The following is a 23,410-nucleotide window of genomic DNA, read 5'->3' on the forward strand; positions in this document are numbered from 1 at the left end:
TAAGAAATTTCTTCTCCTTTTCTTCTTTGTGTATTATCTGAAAGACAAAATTTACAATAAAGAACTCTCTTTTTCTCTTCTGTGTTATACTCGAAAGACACCTGACATTCCGGCTGTTGATTTCTTTATTTGGAGAAACCATGTGGGTGATGTGAAAGAGAGAAGAGAGAGAAGAGAGAATGTGGTTTCGGTGGATTGAGTATGGTTCAAATGAAATGGAAGTTGAATCACATAGTTTATAACCAAGAGAATGAGTTTGGATTTGGACCACCGTTGGGCTTGTTTATTTCTTTAGGCCAGTTGCTTTCTTTGATTCCTGAAGAATTCTTTTCATCTCCGACAAAAATTTAGTAATGAACAATTATTTCCATGAACTTGTGTAAGTGGGTCAAACTCAGTTTGGGCTTATTTTCATTCTCTTGGGCCAATGTGATTTAATTAATTTCCTGCACACTAACGCACTAATCACAAATACAATTGGACTTTCAACTCAAACACCAAATGTTTGTCATCATCAATATTATTTATTTTTCAAACTCAACATTTTGGATGAAAAATCGGGTAAGGAAGCTTCTTGCTAAATCATCGAAGTACGTGACCGATCTAGATGGTAAACTATCAAACCATTTCATGGTCACCTTTGTTAATGTAGTTGGAAAGACTTTACGGCGAGTTGCATCCAACGCGTCTCTCAAATACATGGGCTTTTGAAATTTCTCAAATGATGCCTCAAATCGGTAGTTCATCATAAAGATTCATATCCAGACTCTTAAAGTTTTTAGGAACCTTAAAGTCAGACTCTAGTTTCAAGAGTTTTTCTTCTAACTTCCTTCGTCGTCTAACCTCCCTTTTCAAGGCTCTTTCAGTTTCTCGTTGTCACTCTAGCTCCTGCTCGAGTTGTTCTAGCCGTTCTTAATGTCCGTAGACAAGTTTCATGATCTCTGTGGGATATCTTTGGCCCAGATCCTTTAGGTCGATGTACTTCCAAACTTATCCTGTGTCCTTCTGAGTCTAAAAGGTGCGCATCTCTGGCTACACATTTCCCTTCATAAGCTCGGGAAGGTATGACTAATGCTCGCTCGTCGTTGTGTTGCTCTTCTTCTCGGGCTTCCAAGTCATAAGTCGTGTGTCCATCTTTTGGGATGTCGTCCGCCATCGTACGGTCTTGATTTTCGAGTCTCCAGCAACGACGCCAATGTTCTGAGGGTTACCTGAAATGGATGGATTTTGGTCTGAACGCGAGGTCCAGACTCTTTTTTGGAGAGCGCTCGACGTCTTCTGGTGTCGAGGTGCCGCCGTTTGAGTTTCTTGTGAGGAGGTGGGGGTGGTATTTGTAAGGGACTCCGATGTTTAAATTAGCAAGTGTTTTAGACATATTTTTAGTATATTGGAATTGGAAAAATACTTGAGGGTGTCAAGGTATTTATAAGTGTAGATATGAAATCAATAACTACCTTTTAGAATTGTTCCATCTTTGATGGTAGGTAGTCGTTCCCTTTTATTAGGGAGGTTGTTAAAATCTCCTTTTTAGATTAATAGGAGATATTGAGAGAGTTAGTTACTTATTTAAATAAGTAGGGTTAAACTCATGTCGTCGTGTTTGACCTCTATTAAGGTCACGTAGTGTTGATTTGAATAATATTAGTAGATTGGACTTTATTCATTTTGGACTTAAATAAATAATGGGTCAAGATATGAACAATATGATATGTGAAGTATATGAAATAAGAAAAATTATGAGTAATAATTTTAAATAAGATAAAAAATAAAAAAAATAGAAAATGTGAATCACGCTTTCAAACAGGATAAAAGATAATCAGAAATCATAAGTCACGATTTTAATTTTTTAATTTAAAAAAATTATAATTTACAAAATCTACAAATTGAAATTGGTACTCACGATTTTTCAGAATATACCAATTTAGACTCTTATTAGTGTATTATACAAGTTCATCTATCGTATTAAAAAATAATTAGCGTTATTCAGTGTGTCAATGGTGTTGACAACTTGACATTTTTTATTTACACTACATCCTGAAGATTCATTTGACATATGACATAAAATAATTTCATACATTTCAAACGTAGCAGCAATTTCAAAGGAATTGAAGCAACAAATTAAAAACAATTGTCCACGCACGGTGTACATGGTTTTCTCCTTTTTCCCATGGCCGCTGCCATCAAACAAAGTCTCAACTATATATAATAATTATCTTGGGGTTCGTATCTTGTTAATTGATTTTAAGTGAAAATATCTTTCACCTTATTTTAGAGACAATAATTCATTTGGAAGTACCCAGAATAAGGTTACTTCACAGAGAGTTCATGATTCAGAATCATATATTATATACATGTTTGTATTATAAGACCATATAGTGAAATACTTCATGGAATTACCTATTCGTATTATAAATTATAATAATTTAATTTTGATGTACAATTAATATAAAACAGTTTTATATATGTATTCAATTATATAATATTACGAAAATAACAATAAATTTTATATTAATCGAATAAATAATAATTTAAAAGAACAAATATAATTGAACGATTGTATAAATAATTTATACTCTTAATATATTAAACTTAAACCCTTATAACAAATGGTTAAAAAATATTTGTGTGTATACTACTTTGTTGTTTAGACTTTAGAGAGTTTTGGATAACTGTACTATTTTAAAATTTTATAAATGGACAAGAGAAATATTATTTACAGTTAAAATTAAATTTATCTAATTTATAGATATTTTTATGAATATAATAATACATTTTTTGAAATTTTTTATGTACAATTTTAGATTTATGACGACAAACAACGAGAGTATAAAGAAAAGGATAAATATGAAAGTAATGGGGAATAAGATGAAAGCGAGAGAAGAATAGGTATTTATTCTTTGTTCATGGTATCAGAGCTTATTGATATAATACATTAAGTGACGCTACAATATACATTTGACAGTTCTAATTGAATGCTAACTTTATAAGTTTATAAAATTATATCAAATTAATCTTAACTTGAGAAACTTCAATGCCTCAAAATATTAAATAGAAAAAATATATAAAACTAAGAAGTGACTCAAAAATTAAACAACTTAATTATTTATAATTATTTTAATTAATTTTATTCATTTATATTTTAAAATATTTGTTATTAATGGGTTTTAATTCCAAAATCTGTTTTGAAGGAATACGTTGAGATATTCTTGACCGGAATCACGGTGGAAGCTCACGGAACCCACTTCCGAGTCTTCACTCTCCCTCTCCACGGCTCCTGATAAATTCTTGTTTTTGATCCAAATAGCAAAGAAGCACCAACCTCCTCCATCCAAGACATATTCACGGCACTCCTTTATCGATAAATACTCGTTTTTTAACGCCGTCCAAGACGTCGTCGCTGGCCACCTGCGGCTCTTCTTCTTCTCCTCCTATTTGGTTTGGAATGATTTTTTTAACTAGTTTTTTATGTTTCTTTTTTCTATATTTTGAATGATTCTTTTTATTAGTTTTGGATGATTCTTTTTCCTATGTTTTGTATGTTTTTTTCTTAGAATTTGGATGATTCTTTTTATTAATTTTGAATGATTCTTTTTCCTTGTTTTGTATGTTTTTTTCTTAAGATTTGGATGATTATTTATCTTATGTTTTGGTGTTTTTTGTTTTTTGGAGTTTCGAAATTTTTTAAGAAAAAGGAATTAGTGTTTGCTTAATAAATAATAAAAGGTGAATTAGAGTAAGAAGAGACAATTAATAATTATTAATTTTGTATTTTTAAAAAAATGAAATGACCACTAATTAATGATAATTAATGTTATTAATTAGTATAGAATATAATTCAAAAATATTTGTATACTTATTATTGGCTGAACCCTCTTAATTTCTAGCATTATTCGATTGAATGATGTTTTAAAAACGAATTTGATTATTTATTCTATTATTTTAATTTTTTTTTTGGTAATGTTCTATTATTTTAGTTATAAATAAATTAGTGTCATTTTAATCAAGTTGAGAGGTTGTAATGTATTCGAGCGCGTGCGTGTAAAGTTAAAAATTTAGGTTGGTCTAATTGTTTATTTATTAGTACCATCAACTTTGTATTCACTTAAAATTTCATAAAAGTGATCCTATTAATAAAATGTTCATATTTCTTTTTTCTTTAAATTATCCCCGCACCAAGAGAAATCCTTTAAATTTGTATTCTAGCCACAATTTACAAATATGCTACCTGCTGCTATAGTTATCGTTATCGAAATTCGAAAGTATTACAAATCATAACACAAGAAGACAACCTTAAGCAAGTCCAAATTGGTCAGTAATTCTTCTTGCCAAACCATAGAGATAGAACAATCAATTTAGGCTAAGAACTAAAAACGGAAGTCTTCATTTAATTTTTCGATAAATTTGACTGTATAAAATAATAATTAAAATGTAGTTATTTCGCGTAAGAACTAAGAACCACAAGGAGAGTAATTCATAACAAAGTCGTGAATACAATCTTGAGCCCTATTATTTGGATGGCCTTTCAAATTAGACTCCCTAGGAAGTAGGAACCGGTATATATAACATTTCTCTTTTGATTTCTAGGTTTCTATATTGTCAGTCAGTATTGTATGAAGACAACATTATCCTTGCAACCTTAGAACTACGAAGGTAGAAAAATACAAAACTTTTAGGATGCCAAGCGGCAAAACACGATATTGAAAAGAAGGAAAAGAATAAATAAAAAGGTCATGTGACATTAAAATCTTGTACAAAAATTTACTGAAAATCTGTGTCATTCTACTACTTCTATTTCACCTGTGGGCAGACCATGCCAAAAACATAGATAAAAGACATTCCAAAACTAATTTGAGGTACGAAATTTCCCACCCGATTTTGACATGCTTGACCGAACCACAATTTACAAGCAGTTTATTGCTCTGCCTTTATAAAATGAGGAGCCAGCAGTTTGGTAACAGTGAAGCCAGTGAAGGTGTCAAGATCGAAGAGCTCTTTCAGCTTCTTGTCACATATTATTTTCCTCTTGTCAGAAGGATCCTTCACAAAACCAAATAAACTTCAGAACAGGTGTTTTACCCAGCATGTACCGCATAATAACAAAGCTACATTAAGTATGGACATGCAGCTTAAGTGTGATTGAATTTGAAAAGAAAAAAGAAATCAAAATTATTTGTAAATCTTAAGTTCAATGAAATGATGAATCTTGCATCGACATCGCAAATGCATGATAGAAGTTCTGGCCAACTGATTCATGGGTCACAATGAATATACCTATTGAATTTGTTATCAAATTCTAGGCTCTCTAAAGGCTGTAACAGGAAGTTTATTTGAATCATTTGTAGAAGAATATGATAAAGTCAAACAGCACTGATTAACTTGATTAAGAGAAGTCAGAGGCCTTTGGTGAAACACAATTCTGCATATTGAGTTCCACAACACTGCATATGGCACAAGCTATCTAGAAATCTGAACATTGCATTGCTTGAGGTGTGCCATTTGAAATGGCTATGATAACTTTCATGTAGCTAATATTATGTTATGCAGCCAAAAATGTAAGATGGTTTGAATACGTCTTTTCAAGCTTTTGAAATGCTATTTAAAGGAGAGATCATTAGAGCTTTAATTAAACAATGTATCCGGCTAGTGAACAACTTAAAGAAGTGACATACCTGAAGGTTGTTTCCTTTTATGTAATCCCACATTCTTTTTATAACCTCAGCTCTTGATAACTCACTTTCTCCAGTACCAAGGAAATTTACAAGGGCATCAGATAGTTGAAGAGGTGCAAGAAAACCTGATTTCCCTCCCTTCTGACGTTTTTCCTTTTTCTTTGGTTCCTCTGATTCTGTCAGAGTAGGTAAAGGATGCAGTGAACATGCTATTTTCATATAAAACTTGTATCAACAAGTATAACAACACGAAAACCACTACCATATACCATGAGTTACCCCCAAAAAAATAAGATTGTGCGTCTAATGATTTTAATTTCCAAATATAAGTGATAACTCATTTCACCCACCCGGGCCCCCACTTAATAGTTAATACAAATACGGAATAATCTAAGCAATCAAAATACAATTAAAAGTAACAAAGTAAACTACTATAAAATAACAGAAGCAAAACTCTATAATTCGCAAGGAAATGACTCTGATCTGTATGCAAATAATGTATAAGATTAGCCCAATGAATTATTCATACCGCCTTCTCTCTCATGTTTCTTCTGCTTTTCCTTTTCCTTCTCCTTTTCCTTTTCCTTTGGTGCTGTCTTCACCGGGATAACTACATCAAGATAAACAGTTTAAACATTATTATTCAAGTTATCTTAAGAGAAAACTACAGGACTAAGAAAAGGGCCTGAAGGGAGATCAAGTCACAATGTCATAGAACAATGGTTACAGGAGTATAATTATATCATGCTTAAAAATACGATACAAGAAAAATGCTTTAAAAGAGTAACTCTTAAAAAGAGAAGACAGTTTCAAAATATTAGAACCCACATAATCATAAGAACATTACACAATGAAATTTAAAAAAGGATTACAAATCTTGCCAGACAAGCACAATGGAAGATAACAATCGAAAGGAATATACATCTTATTGGCGAATAACATAAGAACCAGTAAATGGAAGAACAAGGTTGCAGGTGCATACCGTCATCTGAATCTAATGGCCAGATATGCTTTGTTAGTGCTTTATTCATTTGGAACATGTTGATGGAATCGACACCAAAAATAGCTCGCAATGGTTCATCACAAATGATATTTCGCCTATTGTTTGCATCTTGCAAATTGTTCTCCCTAATATAGGCCCATAATTGCTTAACAACCTAAGACCAACCCCCCCAAAAAGAAAAGGGAAGATGTCAAAAAGCTGGACACGGAATTACATCAATTTTAGGTACCCTCCCAGATACAACTGGAGTGACCTATCCCACTATCATTTTTTTTCCGGTTGCGAAAAAAGGAAAGATACCTCAGTCCTGGCCATTTCTGGTGCTCCAGTGAATTTCTGAAGTTGTGGAGACAGGCTACATAGTTTACAAAAACCGCCACCTCGTTTTTTTACAACCTCACTACCTTCCTTGTTAGATCTGAAACACAGATGAAACAGCATTTATTAAAACAATGGATCCTTCCCATGCAAAATATTACACCTATACATGTACATATTACAACACTTACTTATATGTAAACATTAACATAACAGTTCTGTTACACAAATCATTTGTGCAAAGTTTCTATTAGTATCTGTAAGATACTTGAATCAGTGTAATACAAAATTTCTTTATGCAGCTTGTCTAGTTAAAAAGTTGAATATTGCATTAGATATTTTGAAGACTACAACCTTTTTGCAAAAGAATTTTCGCCTTCCTTCTATCCTTATTGGCAAACGGGGTCAAACTAAAAAAGAAGAAACCGTTAATGTATGATGGTCATGGTGTTCAAGAAAGTCTTACATATGACAATTCTAGGCAGTTCCAAGGCATGATGGTATAAATTTTTTACTTTAAGACAAGTAACACCAATTGTTTCAGGTAAAGTAGCATTGTCTTTTAGGTAATTAACTCACAAATTTTGGGAGATCATTAATTATAAGTATAATAAAGAAAATAGAGAAAAACAATTTCGCAGAAAAAAACATTTTACATTATTTCTGTTTAATTAATTGTTTGGGGCAGGGAAGGAATTTAACTTGGAGACTCTACAAGCTAAAAGGCCACCTCTGGAGTAATTCTCCTGCAGGCAATCATGCAAGTGTATAAGTATCAGCATCTCACTTCAGGGATCTAAGCATAATAATCACTAGCATAGGTGACTGATCATTCATGCACTAAAAGACTAAGAGTCTTTTATATGTTTGAAATATTAATTACAAAAGCATAACCTTCTTCCCATTCTCATCTTTATAAACCATATAATGTTTATGAAAATATGTAATCTAAGACTTCACATTACAAGTGCAAATTGGCAAAAGAATGATATGATATCTTCATATGTGATTGACGTTAACGCATAAGAAAGAATAACAAGATTTGATTGTTTGGCAAAGCAAAGTATAAGTATAAGATGAATATGCGTGCGAGCATAAAAGCTAAAAACTGAACACTTTATCTTGAAATTAAACCTGCAAGGCAAGTAACCTTGTCACTAACTTGAAAAGCACACAATTTAATTGATTTTAGAAAAGAAATCACCAATACAGAGCAACACAACACAGTCCTCGAGTGGACCCCAATACTCAAAATAACGGAAGGCATGTGCCTGAGTCTATGATCATATACCATACCAACATGGAGTAACGAAATGCCAGCTAAAATATGCTTACGAAAATTCCAAAATATCTAATACAAAAATTAACCAATGATGCCATTGAATGCGAAATGGCAGGGAATCTTTGCTCCCAGTTCCAGATATATGACCTCAAAGAAGAAGCCCGTTACTGTCAATCAAATTTGATTTATTCTCTCACGTAGAATCAAGCAATAATTTCAGAAAATTAAAATGTAATTGTTTTAAAGAACTAATCAATTAAGAAAAGAAAGGACTAACTAACCGTCCTTTATTCTTCTTCCCATTCCGAGCATTTTTGGATTTCTGTTCCTCTTCGTCTTCATCATCGTCTTCTTCTTCTTCTTCTTCTTCTTCTTCCGTTTCTCCCTTGGAATCAGAACCCCGGCTTCGTTCGGGTTTATCGGTCTCTTCATCTTTTTCTTCTTCGTCATCTTCATCTGCCGGTTGCGGTTCCTCTTGTTCTTGTTCCTGTGGATGGTTGTGCTCGCTCTGAAGGAACAAGTCCACCTGTTCCCGAATGAATGCCTTCCTATCGGACAAATCGATTCCGAAATCGGCCTCGAGCTGGCGGCGGACGGTGGCGGTTGTGGTGGTGTTTAGGTCGGAGCTACGTAGGAACTCGCGGAGGCGCCCGATGAGCTCCGATTCGGATACCATTCTCAAAGAACCGAGTTAATCCTGTTTTCCCCCCTCTTTCAATGCTTGAACGAGTTCGCTGGCCGCGGCTGACTCACCCACTCTGACTCAGTCTCTCACACAAAAAGCGAATTTGGGGAAGACGAGGTTACCCCAGGCAAGGACACAATTGGAAATATATAAAATGCTTCTCTCTCTCGCTTCGCCCGTTTCTCGTTACTCGTTAAGGAATATGGATTCCATGGAGGATGCAGTTACCACCACACGTGCCAATTTACATGGCATTTGCCAACCCTTTCGGTTTACTAATTTGCCCCTGTGATTCTTCTCTAATTCATGAATCTACCCCTCCACTAGCTTGTCTGGTTGCGCAAGTAAACAAAAACTTGTTTGTTTGTTTGTTTTTGCCTGCACGAGAAAGCAAACTGGCCTTAGCTTCGGGTATTTGGATAAGCTTTAGAAGGTGGATTTTTGGTGCGGCTGTCACATGCCTAAAAGTTGGGCTTTCACGGGATCTGTGATTTAGAGTTTCCTCGTCGTAATTGGGCCTTCATAAAGTGGGTTTTAAAGCCAGTCTAGTTTCGCTAATTCATTTTTTGGCCCATCCTTCATTTTATTGGGTACTTTTGCATACTTTTACAATTTAGTCATAAAGGGGAAAAAGAGGGGTCAATGATAATCCCTATAATAAAAAGCGGGTGGGGTCGTTCTCAATTAGTCTGTAACCTTTCTTAGATATTTATTGGTATCACTTTCAAAAAAATATTTTTTTAGAAAAGATATTTGTAGTATTCTTTTATATAATTTTTATGATAAACGATAAACAAAAAAATTATATACAAAAATAACATTATTTTTTTCGTGAATTATCGTACCTCAGTACATCGTTATCGTGAATTATAAGGTAACTGCAGGTGGCGTTTATTTGTATTGGGAAAAAAAAATTAATTACCAATTTAGTATCTAAAAAATGTAGACGTTCGCAAAAAAAAATTTAAAAGATTATTGTCAACAAAATAATTTTTAAATAATTTAAAAAGAGACAAAAAATTTAATAAATATTATTTTTTTATAAGCAACAATACAAATTTTTTTATTTAATAAATGGCTTCAAAATATTAAAAAATGCATAAAAAATTTTGAACAAAATTTAATTTTTAGATTTTTTATTTTTAAAAAAAATATAGTCATTCATAATCATTTTTCAAAAGAAAATTTTACTTGACAAATATTACTAAATTTTAAGAATGAAAAAATTTTATTTTTTAATAATGATTCCAAAATTTTGTATTAAAATTTGATTTCTAAAATCATTTTTAGAATATATATTTAGTATTTAATTTTTTTGTCGTATTTTTATTTTTTTCAGAATTTATTTATTTATTATTAGTATCTTTTAGAGTTTATTTTGTGAGTAATATAAATTTTTGAGTATTATTTTAATAGTTTATTCAGAAAAAAAAGAGACAACTCAGCAATGACTTGGTTTGGAAAGTCAAAAAGAGATAAGCAATAATGAAGTCTTGGTGAAAAAAAAAACAGTTATACTACACATCCAAGTCCTTTTAGTAATCAAGTTTAATCAAGTTGGTTAAGTTTAACACAAAGTGGTTTCATTAGTGGAGCGTGACTACACACTCCAACTATGTGAAACGGTTCCCGCATTTTTTTTCTTCTCCTCCTCCTTCTTCTTCTTCTCATTCTTTTTCGCGTTTTTCCTCATTCTTCTTCGCATTCCTCCTTTATCTTCTTCGGGTTTCTTTTTTTTTATTATTCACATTCATCCTCCTCCTTCTTCTTCTTCTTGCTGCGTTTTTTTCTTCTTCTCCTTCTTAGAAAAAAATGAACAAGAAAAAGAAGAAGATGATAATGATGAAGAAGAAGAAGAAGAAGAAAAAGAAGGAAGATGAGGAGTTTTGAGTAACTATTAAGTAATTTTGGTACATCTTTGATTTAAATAAGGTGAACTTTTGGTCTGTTCTTGTTTTGAATTGAATTTGTTTGTGTGTCGTCATCATTAAGTAATTTGGTACATTCTGAATTTGAATTTTGGCGCATTCTTGATTTAAATAAGGTGCACTTTTGGTATGAACTAGTTTTAAATTGAGTTTGTTTGTGTGTCTTCATTATTAATAAATTTCAGTACATTTTGGATTCGAATTGTTATACATATAAAAAAGAAGACAACGATGATGACAATAACAATAATGAAAGAGAAAAATAAGAAAAAAGCAGCAGTTTCTTCTTCAAGTGTGTTAAAAATCTTCCCAACCTTTAGGACAAACGGACTCAAAAAAATACCAAAAACTAATAAGCACGACATCGAAAATAATTCTATATTACACCAAATTGTGTTTTAAAATGTACCAAAACTACCATTAAACGTAACATAAATAGATTCATCGAAGTTGGTTCTAACGCGATATGCTCTTCTGCAACTGAAGTTGGTTCTAACGCGCATAGTTCCTATGGTGATGGAGCCCGGCACGCTGATGATGGACATGGAGTGCTTGGTGGTGACCGTAGCATAGTGCCTTCGGCCGTTGACGTTAAACCTGAACGACGAATGATGGTACACAATTCTACGAATAACCGCGGTTCCATGGCTTCGATTTTGTCTAAGATGGAGGGTGTTCGGTCAGCTAGAGACATCGGCTTTGATAGTGATAGTGAGGATAGCAGTGTCGAGTCTGGAAAATAAAGTTGGGTACGAGGAGGACATATCATTATGGTTGATGATGGAATTGATGTTAGTAATGCTGAAATTAATTTAGGGGCTGGCTTGGATATTGAGAATGAAAATCGGAGAAGCAATGCGATGAAAAAAAATTGGAACGAGAATATTAAATTCTTGAAAATAGGAGAACATGTGAATTGGCAGTTGAGTCGGGAGTGATGCAGTACAATGAAGAAGACGATAATGATATCATGGCTATTTTTCAAGCACAAAATGAAGAAATTGCTCAAAAAGGAGAATGGCAAAATAAAAGGAGAAAGCAATAACGTGCATGCCCAAAAACCATAAAAATATGTGTAATAAAGTTTTAAAATTATTTTTAGCTCTTGAAATGCTAGAGGGTTACGAGGTGATGAAAAACTGAGTATGGTGAAGGACCTAAAAAAGAAACATAAGTTGAATATGTTAGGAATTATTGATTCCAAGATGCAAGTTGTGATTAAGTTTGATGTAGTTCGTATTTGGGAGAGTGACGCCGTTGGATGGGAGTATGTAGGGCCGAAAAGTGTATTTGGGGTTTGTTATTAATGTGGGATGATATGCTGTTTAGAATAAATAATTGTTACAAATGAGAGATATGGTTATATGTTAAAGGTGTTTTACTAAAAAATAAGTTTATTGTGCTTTTTGTTTAGTATATGGTGCTCATACTAGAGTAGAGAAATTTGCTGTATGGGAAAAACTAAGTTATATTGCTGGTTTATGTCAAGTTTTGGTGTGCTACATGGGTGACTTTAATAAGATAGTGCTGGTGGAAGAGAGAAAAGGTCAAGACAAGTTAACAGTGTCAGCAAAAGAATTTAAGTCTTGGATTCAAGATATGCAGTTAGTGGACTTGCCGCTTCATGATCGAAAATTCACATGGTTCAAAGGTCACAGATAGTAGCCTGTCGATACTCGAGAGCAGAGATAAGATCTCTAACCTTGAGTGTTGGGTTACCTTTTCATGGACATTGTCTAGCTTGGAATGAACTTTAGACACAGATTCACCGGGAGGATCGCCCTCCCAATTCCAACTAAGTGCTCGATCGAGTTCTTACGCTACCTACTCTACGATAACATTCAGTGATCCCAGTCGCCTATCGTATGTATCGGCTTGGCTTCGTCCGGAGGGTCCCATTGGCGTGCATCCAGTAGGAATTGAACCTACGAATTCGCCAATTATGAGTTGGGCAAGATGGCTGCTTTGAAAAAAGCAGGAGATTCTCTTAGCACTGCAACTCGATCCAAGGCTGCAACGATAACTTAAACTAAATAAAAATTGCACATACCATTTATCTCTACAAAATACGAGACGAAAAAGAACGATTTTTTTAGAAGGGATATAATGGAATTTTTGGATTGACTATTACTATAGCCTAATATATTTATATAATAGATATATAGAATATTATTCTAAATTTTCAGTTTTATTGGATGTCAGTTGGGCCTCCCCGGGTGTTTTTCCTTCCTTATTATTGATAGAGTTTTGTTGAGTGTGGAATGAGTTGAAGAGTTTTGGATATGAGACTAAAAGGTGGACATAGAGGTTAGTCAGATCATTGCCAAATAATAGTAGAGGATACTGAATTCAGAGGTAGACCACGTCTGTTCTGGAGCTTAGATTCTTGGTTTACGCACGAGGGTTTCCTAAGCATGGTCAGGAATAAATGGAGAAGTTTTGGTGATGTGTAATTCACAGATAAACTAAAGGCTCTGACTGTCCTACTCAAAAGATGGTATAAGGACAAATTTGGTGACATAGACAATAGGATTCAATGTTTTGAGGATGAGATAAAGAAGATAGATGATATGGCCAACAATGGAGTTTATGATGGTATAATAGAAGAAAGAAGGAAGGCGTTAGTCAGCTATTATGAAAAATGATACGTGAGAAAAGAGGTGTACTGGAAACATATGTTGCGATATAGACAAGCAAAGGATATGGACAAAAATACTTGGTATTTCCATAACTTGGCATCCTTCAAAAGGAGGAACAATAGAATTGATACGTTGGTTCTTAATGGAAGGTTGATAAAAAATCAAGCTAAAATTAAGATTGCTATTGGGGAGTTTTATAAGGACTTGTATCGTTAGGAGAGATCTCCAATTGTGAGATTTAGAGATAGGTTGGTGAATTGAATAGCTAAAGAAGATTCTATAGCACTAGAGAGGATGCCGATGGTTGAGGAGGTTATGGAGGCAATGTTGGACTGTAAATCGTCTAAAGTTCCAGAAAGTGATGGGTATGAAAGTGCTGGGATGAGATTAGTACAGAGTTTTTGTCTTGAATTTCTTTCAAAGATCCAGGCTACCTTCAGATTCAAATATTATGTGGGTGACTCTCATACCGAAGCTTATTGGAGCCAAAGAGATCAAGAACCTTCGGCCGATGAGCATGGTGGGTTGTGTATATAAGGTAATCTCTAAAGTGTTTGTTAGGAGGATAAGATCGGTGAAGTTAGGACTAGTAGGTGAGACACATAGTGCATTTGTTAAAGGTCGGAAAATACATGATGGTGCACTTATTGCGTTTGAAACAGTGCAACGGTTTAAGATGAGGAAGAAAAAAGCGACAATTATTAAATTAGTTTTTCAAAAGGCATATGATAGAGTTAAGTGGAGCTTTGTGGACATTGTATTGCAGAAGATGGGTTTTGGTTGGCAGTGGAGGGTTTGGGTAAGGGAGTGTCTTGGTACAACTTCTATGTTGATTTTGATTGATGGCTCGCCATCGAAACCTTTTAAGATGGAGAGGGGTTTGAGACAAGATGATCTACTGTCTCCATTTTTGTTCATTCTTGTGGTTGATATTTTGCATAGGATGGTGGGTGAGATATTATGCCTTTATTGGTTGGTAAGGATAATATAGAGTTGTCATATCTCCAATTTGTAGATGACACTATATTGTTCTGTCCGTCAGAGGAGGAGACCATCAGAAATTACGCAAAACTACTAAGGTGTTTTGAGGTGATATTGGGGCTAAGTATTAACTTCAATAAATTGAGTTTGATTCCAATCAACTGAGCATTGGTTAAGTGGGATGTGATCAAGCTCCAAAAAAATTGGGAGGGTTGGGGGTGGGTGATGCCGTGGTTAGAAACACAGCACTTCTTTTTAAGTGGTGGTGACATTTTTCAAAAGAGGAGTATCTATTGTGGAAGAAGGTCGTTTGCTATTGTTATAGTTTAAATCCCAATTTGATGTTGTCAAATCAAGAATTGCGATTAGAGGGGGCCCATGGAAGGATATTTGTCAATTACAGTTCAAGGACCAAAATGTGAGACATAAGATGATTTCTGAGTTGTCTATAGAGGTAGATGATGGTCGAAGGACTCGATTTTGGGAAGATATTTGCCTACAAAGTGGTTCGTTAAAAGATAATTTTTTGAGACTCTTATCTATTTCAAACCAAAGAGGATCTGTAATAGAAAATTGTGGGTTCTAGGATATGTTAGAATGGATTTGGAACTTCCAGTGGAGGTGAGAATTATACCAGTAGAAGTTGAAATTAATAGATCAGTTGCATGATACTTTAAGACCTATAAAGCTAGAAAATAATAGAGAGGATAGAGTTGTTTGGAAGTTTGATGGGAAAGGAGTATTTACTACCAACTATTTTGTGTCGGTGTTGCAGTCAGAAACGCTTCCGAAAGATGTTACGAGTTATAGTTTCACCAGAACTATATGGAAAGGCTTGGTTCCACTAAGAGTGGAATTATTCACTTGGTTTGTTTTGATAGGCAGAGTGAATATTAAAGAAAGATTGTATAAATTGGGAATCGTTTATCAGGGTGACAACATATGTGTATTATGTAAAAAAGATGCCGAATTTGTTCACCACTTGTTTATTATTTGTGATTTTACTTAGCAGATGTGGTGTGCTTGGCTATTTGGTTTTGGAAGGTTATTGGCAGTTTCAGGTTCACTGAAGGAATATTTTGAGAGTTGGACAGGTGCATTTACTAGGAAGGAGGAGTGTACGAAGTGGCTCATATGTTTCTTTTCAATTGTTTGGAATATCTGACTAGAAAGGAATGGTCGAATCTTTCATAACAAGGAATCAGGTATAGAAGAAGTGTTCCACATATTGGTTTCTAGTTATAATGCGTGGAGTAGCGTGGATCTTTTTTATTGTTGATGGCAATGCTGGAGATGACATTGGAGATCCTTTTTATATATCACTATTTGTTTATTTTGGTTGCTGTTAGTTTGGGTTCTAGTTTATCCTTTTGCTCCATTTTATTGTTGTGAGCTCGTTTGTTCAAAAACAAAAATATTATATAGTAGGATTAAGTACGATTTTAGTCCTTAAAGTATAGGTCGAAAATTTTTTCATCTCCAACCTTTTTTTGCATACAAAATCGTCCTAAGGTTCAAAGCAGTTTTAAATTCGTCCTTTGGACCAAAATACCCTTCTCTTCTTCACAGCATCTCTTCTTCTTCATCGCAGCTCCTAACCCTTCCCTTCAAAAGAAATAGAGCCCAACCACTGCTGCACCCAGCCCTTTCTCTCCTACTTGGACTCCTCCTCCTCCCTCTCTCCCACCGTCAAAACCCTTTGCCACATCATCACCACCACTCTTTCTCACTCCATCGAGCAATCTCTCCAATCTCTCCACGATTCCTCCCTCTTCGTCACTTCCTCTGATGTTGAGAAAGTCCTCAAGCTCTCTTATGCCTTCCCCGCCTAGGTCGTCAAGTTCTTCCGCTGGTCCGACCACCACTAAATCAGGATTTCGCAGGATGGATGAGGAAGAAGAAGCCCTCTGCCTCCGATCGAGTCTCGAGCTATAAGGCTTGTGCTCTTTCCTGGCTTCTCCCTCTCCCTCGAAGGCAGAATTGAAGGAGGCACTGCAAGGGAGAAACCATGAAAGGCAGTGGATAGGTACCCTAATGGCAGTGTGTTTATGGGTTAGAGAGAGAAATCTTGGCATGGCGGATGAAAAGGATGCTGAAGCTTTGAGGTGCCACAGACAGCTGGTGGAGGAGAAAGAAGCCACTCAAAAAAGATAGCAGGTTGCATTTGAGCAATTAATAGCGATTGTATGTTATCATAATTGAATGAAATTAAGAAATTGAGTTTTAACAAAATCCTTTTGTTAATTTTTAAAATAAGAAATCTTATAAAATGATAGATCAATCCAAGCAAGGAAACAAAAGCATGCGGCAGAAATTGAAGAGCACATTGGGAGCGCAGAAGATGATTTATCAACAGTAAAAACTTTGGTTACTTATGATTCTGAAACACATAATTTAAAAACATTTATAGATAACACTTTTTTATATGATCCTTTTCAATGACTAGCAGAACAAGAGGTAGAGGCGGTAGGAGCCAGACTCACCAGTAAAAATATAAATGAAAGCACAACAACTGTAATTGTTATATATTATTGTTGTTCTTGAATTTGAATATTGAGTTATTGTTGAATATTGTATATTTTTGTAATTTTTTTTATTAATGATTTTTTTGTTTTTTTTATTTTACAATTTTTAGTTAAAAATAATTTAATTTAAAATTTTAAAATTTAAGTAAAATTTCTTTTTTTAAAATTACCTTGAATCTTAAACACGATTTTATATGTAAAAAAATTAAAAACAAAATAAATTTTTTGATACATACTTAAAAGACTAAAATTGTAATTAATACACTGTTGCCAACATTAGAGCTACTAGCTAGCTAAGAACTAAGAAGACTTGAAGCTTATTAGCTTAGATTACTTTTTCTATCCAATAAAGCTTCAAGCTAAGATCACAAATCATCGCATTGCATTCATCTCTTCCAACCTCTTTCCTCCCCCTCCTCTTCTCTTCGTCTTTCTCTCCTCCTTTCTTCTCTGTCTTCTCTTTTCTTCTCTTCCCTCCTTCCTCTAGTCTACTCTATGCGAAGTAGACGATAATGAGAGAGAGAAAAAAAAGTGGGTGTCATAATCAAGCACCTAACCGAATAGACCAATGTCGATGCCAGGTGGAACGGGCTTGATTGGTTGAGGGTAAGAAGGGCCAATGAGAGAATAGCAATGAATAATAAGAAGAGGGACCAAGTCGTCATTTTCAGCGGGTACAATCCAAGGCAGCCAAAACCCCCTCAAGTTGCTGCGCCTGACAACAACCCACAGCCATCCGTATACATTATCAACTAAGCAACCCACATCACCATCAAACCCTATACCGCATTCAATTATCATTCTAACAATAATAAAATACTAAAGTAATTCTTTATTCCATAGGTATATGCATATCTTATGTTATAATTTATAAAAAAGAAAATAACAGGAGCACATGCAGAGAGATAGAAATTAATTCAAAATTGAATAGAGAAGAGAAATGGAAGGAAGGGAAGCAACATGTTTAAATAAAAAAAAAAAGGAAAGAATAAAAAAGGAGAAAGACGACAATGTTGCTTACGAGGCAACCACCTCAACCGGCGTCATCCATCTAATATCGGCACACAAACACAGAAAACGACGTCGTTTACTGCCTCCTCACTCATTCCATTACCTTACCCCAACTCAAAAGTCTCCTCCTCTCACAAACTCACCCACACAACACAACAATCTCAAAACCTTTCTACTTTCTCTGCTGCTAATAATATCTTCTTCACATATATAGCTCATCGCTCTGCTCCGATCGGAAACCGCCTCTCTCTTCACCCCTCGTTTTTTGTGCTTTCTAATGTAATCTAATCTCCCTTCCTTCCAAGAGAGGAAAAAAGGCGGCTCCTTTTTGTTTTGCCTTTTTTTTTATTTACCGATGAATCGAACGCCGGCAGCGGCGGCGGGAGCTGGCGGAGGAGGGATGGAGTTGCCAATCATACACGAAAGTGATCGCTACGATTTCGTCCGTGACATAGGCTCCGGGAATTTCGGTGTGGCAAGGCTCATGAGGGACAAGCTCACCAAGGAGCTTGTTGCTGTTAAGTACATCGAACGCGGTGATAAGGTTAGAGATTAGGGTTTAACTTACCAGGGTAATCTTTAATCTACTTCTCTGAATCATTCATCCTTTTTTCCTTAAGTAATTCAAGCAGGAAAAAAAGGTTTTGATTTTTACGTGTGTGTGTGTGTGTTTTATTATTTTTCTTTTCGGAGGGTTTGGGTTTTTTTTGCGTGTTGTTCGGGGGGGGGAGAGAGAAGTGGATGTCACATTTTCGTTAATCTCCTTTTAATTGTTGAATGAGTTGTCGTTTGTTTATTGACGCTGACGTTATGATACTATATTTTGGGGTTGTTTATTTTGTTTCACTACTTATGAGTTATGGAACGTTGTTGATATTTTTTGGGGGAAAAAAATTAAACTTTTCCTTTCTTTTCCCCTACTAGTAAGTTATGTTGAGTTGTTAACTTGTTTTATTTTGTTTCTTTGGTTCTGGTGACACGTCTGTTTGGAACATGAGAGGATATGGAAATTTTTGCTATGTTAAGCATGTTACTTTAGCTGGTTAGTATCAGTTATTGGCTTAGTGCACTTTATAGTTGAGAGATATGTTTAAGGAAGAAAAAGGGGTAACAAGGATTTATGGCAAGTCCTAGTATTTTAGGAAAACATGCACTTCAGTTAATGTTCCAAACCTTTTTGTTTGAAGTTTTGCACTTTTGCTTCAAATGTCAAACGTGGGTCGGGTTCAGGGGGTTCACTGCTAGACGGTTATGGTGAACTTTTGGTTTAGGTATTCACAGTGGAGCTGTGAATCTTTTGATGTTTAAAATCTAATTTTTATTCAAGTTCGACTGGGATCTTTTATTGACCTTTACTGTTATGTTATTTGTGCTGCCTATGTTTCTGTCTAATTGTCATTGATCAAGACTCAAGAGTTGGACGCATCTGTTTTACCTATCATGTTATTGTGGTCACAGATTGATGAAAATGTTAAGAGAGAAATCATTAATCACAGGTCTCTAAGACATCCTAACATCATCAGGTTTAAAGAGGTTGGTATTTTTTTTAAGTATATGTTGATTAATTCTGATACTTTGTAAGTGTGGAGCAAGCAGATGATATATTTTACATGGGGGATAATTACATTTACTGAAATTTCACTCAGGTCATTTTGACACCTACTCATTTGGCAATCGTAATGGAATATGCATCTGGAGGAGAATTGTTTGAGCGAATCTGCAATGCAGGGCGTTTTACTGAAGACGAGGTTCATATACAATTTGTTTACTTCTCTGACACCAGTCACCCAAGGGGAGAATATTTTTGTAATTGTAATCTGTTTTCTCTGTAACCTGTTAACCCATTGTTGTTCTGCAGGCTCGATTCTTCTTTCAACAACTCATATCTGGGGTCAGCTATTGCCATGCAATGGTAATCAAAGTCCTCTCCTTTCCTTTCTGATCTAAATTACATTTAAGCTAGACTACAATGTAGTATAGGTGAGGTATCAGTCTTATGTATGTGTCTCCTCATGAAGCAAGTATGTCACCGGGACTTGAAGTTGGAGAACACTTTGTTGGATGGAACTTCAGCTCTTCATTTGAAAATATGTGATTTTGGGTACTCCAAGGCAAGATTTTCTTTGTCTCGCTAGCTTATCATGGTGTGAGTTCCATGCTCATTGGTTGTACTGGGTGTTTGTGTGATTGACTAAATTTACCCCTAAATGAAGCGTTGGGCACTCCTTTACTACATCACCAATTTTATGTTAGATACCAATTTTATTTATTTATTTATTAAAAAAAAATAATATTAGCATAGCTCCAAATTACGTCCTGCATTTTTAAAAAATGGTTTTCTTGTGAATCGCTTTTTTCCTGTAGTGCTCAATTGGAATATTTTTGAGTTTTGATAATGTGTCTTTTGAAAGGGACAATTGTGCAAGACTGTTCATTTGAAATTTGACGAGCTAGATTATTTAATGAGCTTATGCTTGCTCCATGTACTAAAACTAAGCTACTTCCAAGTCCAAGCCTGTAACATTGTCATATGGAATCATCAATTGAACAACTATTGTTTTGTAGCTTACATTAACTATTAGACCATGTATAAGGTGATAATCATTTTAGAGGAGCCAAGTTTTATTGTGGAATTCATGGTGTCAATATTTTTTTTGGGGGAGACATCGTAATTAAAACTGTGCATCCAATGTATGCATCATGACACCTTCCCATTTTGTTCATTCATTTTTTTCCCTATCAGTCATAAATTATTCATATTTTTCAATCTACTTTGGGACTTATCGATTATAGATGTTCCCAATCTAATATAGTTTTTCTTGGCAGTCTTCAGTGCTTCATTCACAACCAAAGTCAACAGTGGGGACTCCAGCATATATTGCTCCAGAAGTGTTGCTAAAGCAAGAGTATGATGGCAAGGTAGAGTACTTCTTAGTTTGGTAATGGCGCTCTTTATAAGTGTTGCGAACTTGCCATCACATTTGATTGAATGAAAGAATATTTGTCATAATTTGTGTGCTGGTGATTTTTATCTGGATCTGAACAAAAACTATTTTTCTTTTCTGGATGTCATCTTCACATAATTCATTTCTTCTTGGCACTAGTTGAGCATCTTTACAGTATTTACACAAGTCTTTGTTATTATTTATTAAACGAGAACAGGAGGTAATTTTTTATCCTGAACCTTTCCTTAAAGTTGGAAGGTCCAGATTGATCTTTTAAAAACTGAAGTTCTAAATGTACTAAATGATAAAATAAGGTCAAATTACAACCAGCCAACTTTCTCCCGCCATTCTTTTCATGATTTTTATCTTTCTAATCTGTACTTAGACTATTTTGGCATTTTCAAACTTCTACACACATAATCACGTGTTTAGTAATCTTTGTTATAAGCTGTGTGCAATATCACTAAGCACTTATAGGCTAGTTTGTAATCTTGTTATCCAATCCCTTTTGCTAAGTTTGGTAAAGCTTTTACTTTTTAAAAGTAGCTTATAAAAGTTAACTTTTAAAAGATGGTTTTTTAAAAGTTGTAGCATTTATGTTTGGTAAATCAAATCAAATACAACTTTTAATAAACATAAGTAACATCAATTGTGTTTGGTAAAATAGCTTTTAAAATTTAAAAATACTATAATAGACATAAATGCAAACATTAAATTTGAAAATTAGTTAACATATGAGGTTATATTAGACTTTTAAATTTTGAAAAGCACAAGCCAACTTTGAAAAGCTCTATCCTAGGTGCTTTCAAAAGTACCCCGATCTTTTAAAAGCTGCAAGCACAAGCACATGATCTTTTTGATTTACCAAACACAAAATGAGGAGCTTGAGCTTTTAAAAAGCACAAGCACATCTTCAAAAAGCTTTACCAAACCAAGCTGTGGTGAATTGGATTGGTTTACTTTGATTAGACATTTGAACGTTTAACTTGGTATCTAATTGGTTTAGATTCTCATACATTTAATTTCAGGTCGCGGATGTTTGGTCATGTGGAGTAACCTTATATGTGATGCTAGTGGGATCATATCCTTTTGAAGATCCTAATGAACCTAAAGACTTCAGGAAGACAATTCAGGTTGATAAGATGTTAAGACATTTGCACATGTTCACAAGCCTTGCCTCTAATTGCGTGACCTCAACTTGTTTCTGTTGGTTTCATTGCAGAGGGTCCTCAGCGTCCAGTACTCTATCCCAGACTTTGTTCAAGTATCTCCAGAGTGTCGCCACCTTATCTCAAGGATCTTTGTTTTTGACCCTGCTGAGGTAATTTCTAGTTTCTAAACTTGCTCGTTTATTCATTTATTTAAATCTAATGCAGTTGAAAAATTCATGTAACAGAGGATCACCATTCCTGAAATCTTGAAAAATGAATGGTTTCTGAAGAATCTTCCGGCAGAGTTGATTGATGAAAAAATTATGGGTAACCAATTTGAAGAGCCAGATCAACCCATGCAGAGCATTGATGAGATCATGCAGATAATTTCAGAAGCTACAATACCACCGGTTAGGGCACATACGTTAGACCATTTTATGATGGATAACATCGATGTGGATGATGACATGGATGACTTGGACTCTGACTTCGAGCTTGATGTAGATAGCAGTGGGGAGATAGTATATGCTATATAACTTGAGAAGTCTTCATCTGCATTTGAAAGACATCATAATGAAAGGAAGTGAATTCATCATAGTGTTGTTGCACTTCATGGCCTTCTTCTCAGCATCAAGGAATGAGAAAATGGGCGAAGACCATAGTTTCTGTAGACTAGCATGGACAAACACCGAAGTTCATCATGTTAATTTATATTTGTGTGCTTCTAGGAACTGCCACGATCCACACCTTCACGATACCATTTTATATTTACGGCAGACTTCGTGTCTTTGCAAGCTAAATTGGTAGGAGACTTGTTTGTTGTATGTATACGCATATTGTTCGAGTAATATCCAACGACTTTTTAGTTGGACATCTTGGTCTTAATGAATTTTAATTATTAAATCAGTTTTTTACTTTTTTTTAAGACAAATCTATGCACAAACAAATAATAAAAAATATAGAAAAATAATATTTATATACTTCTATATAATTTTCGTTTCTGTTTCCTTTAACAACAAACCCAGAGCACGAATTCCTACAGACACCCATTATAACGTCATCAACAACCTGAAACAGAAAAGGATAGAGAATCATTGCTCTCTTTTTCTTATTTAATTTTGGTCCCACTTATAGAATTAAAGGTGAGAGATTACACTTTATTCTCTCAAATGTTAAAAAAAATAGAGAGGATCCATTTCCGAAATCGGGTTACCAAGTTGAAAAGGCAAAAGTTGACCATGAAACTTCTATTATTAAATAATTATAATATACA

General features: G+C 34.5%; 2 protein-coding genes across 2 annotated transcripts; one reads left to right on the forward strand and one right to left on the reverse strand.

Moving 5' to 3' along the window:
- Positions 1-4,556: 4,556 nt before the first annotated feature.
- LOC107487771 (upstream activation factor subunit spp27) lies at positions 4,557-9,265 on the reverse strand. The gene is made up of 6 exons (XM_016108465.3): positions 8,554-9,265; positions 6,973-7,090; positions 6,652-6,826; positions 6,199-6,279; positions 5,670-5,845; positions 4,557-5,037 (listed from the first exon to the last, which is right to left on the reverse strand). Exons 1-6 carry the CDS (start codon positions 8,946-8,948, stop codon positions 4,912-4,914), a joined length of 1,071 nt encoding a protein of 356 aa, XP_015963951.1. The 5' UTR covers positions 8,949-9,265; the 3' UTR covers positions 4,557-4,911.
- An 8,789-nt stretch (positions 9,266-18,054) lies between these two features.
- Positions 18,055-22,914, forward strand: LOC107487770 (serine/threonine-protein kinase SRK2I). The gene is made up of 9 exons (XM_016108464.3): positions 18,055-18,585; positions 19,500-19,574; positions 19,688-19,789; positions 19,900-19,953; positions 20,060-20,152; positions 20,868-20,960; positions 22,015-22,119; positions 22,209-22,307; positions 22,383-22,914. Exons 1-9 carry the CDS (start codon positions 18,397-18,399, stop codon positions 22,671-22,673), a joined length of 1,101 nt encoding a protein of 366 aa, XP_015963950.1. The 5' UTR covers positions 18,055-18,396; the 3' UTR covers positions 22,674-22,914.
- The last annotated feature ends 496 nt before the right edge of the window (positions 22,915-23,410 follow it).

Source organism: Arachis duranensis, chromosome 5, assembly GCF_000817695.3.
Source record: "Arachis duranensis cultivar V14167 chromosome 5, aradu.V14167.gnm2.J7QH, whole genome shotgun sequence".
NCBI lineage: Eukaryota > Viridiplantae > Streptophyta > Magnoliopsida > Fabales > Fabaceae > Arachis > Arachis duranensis.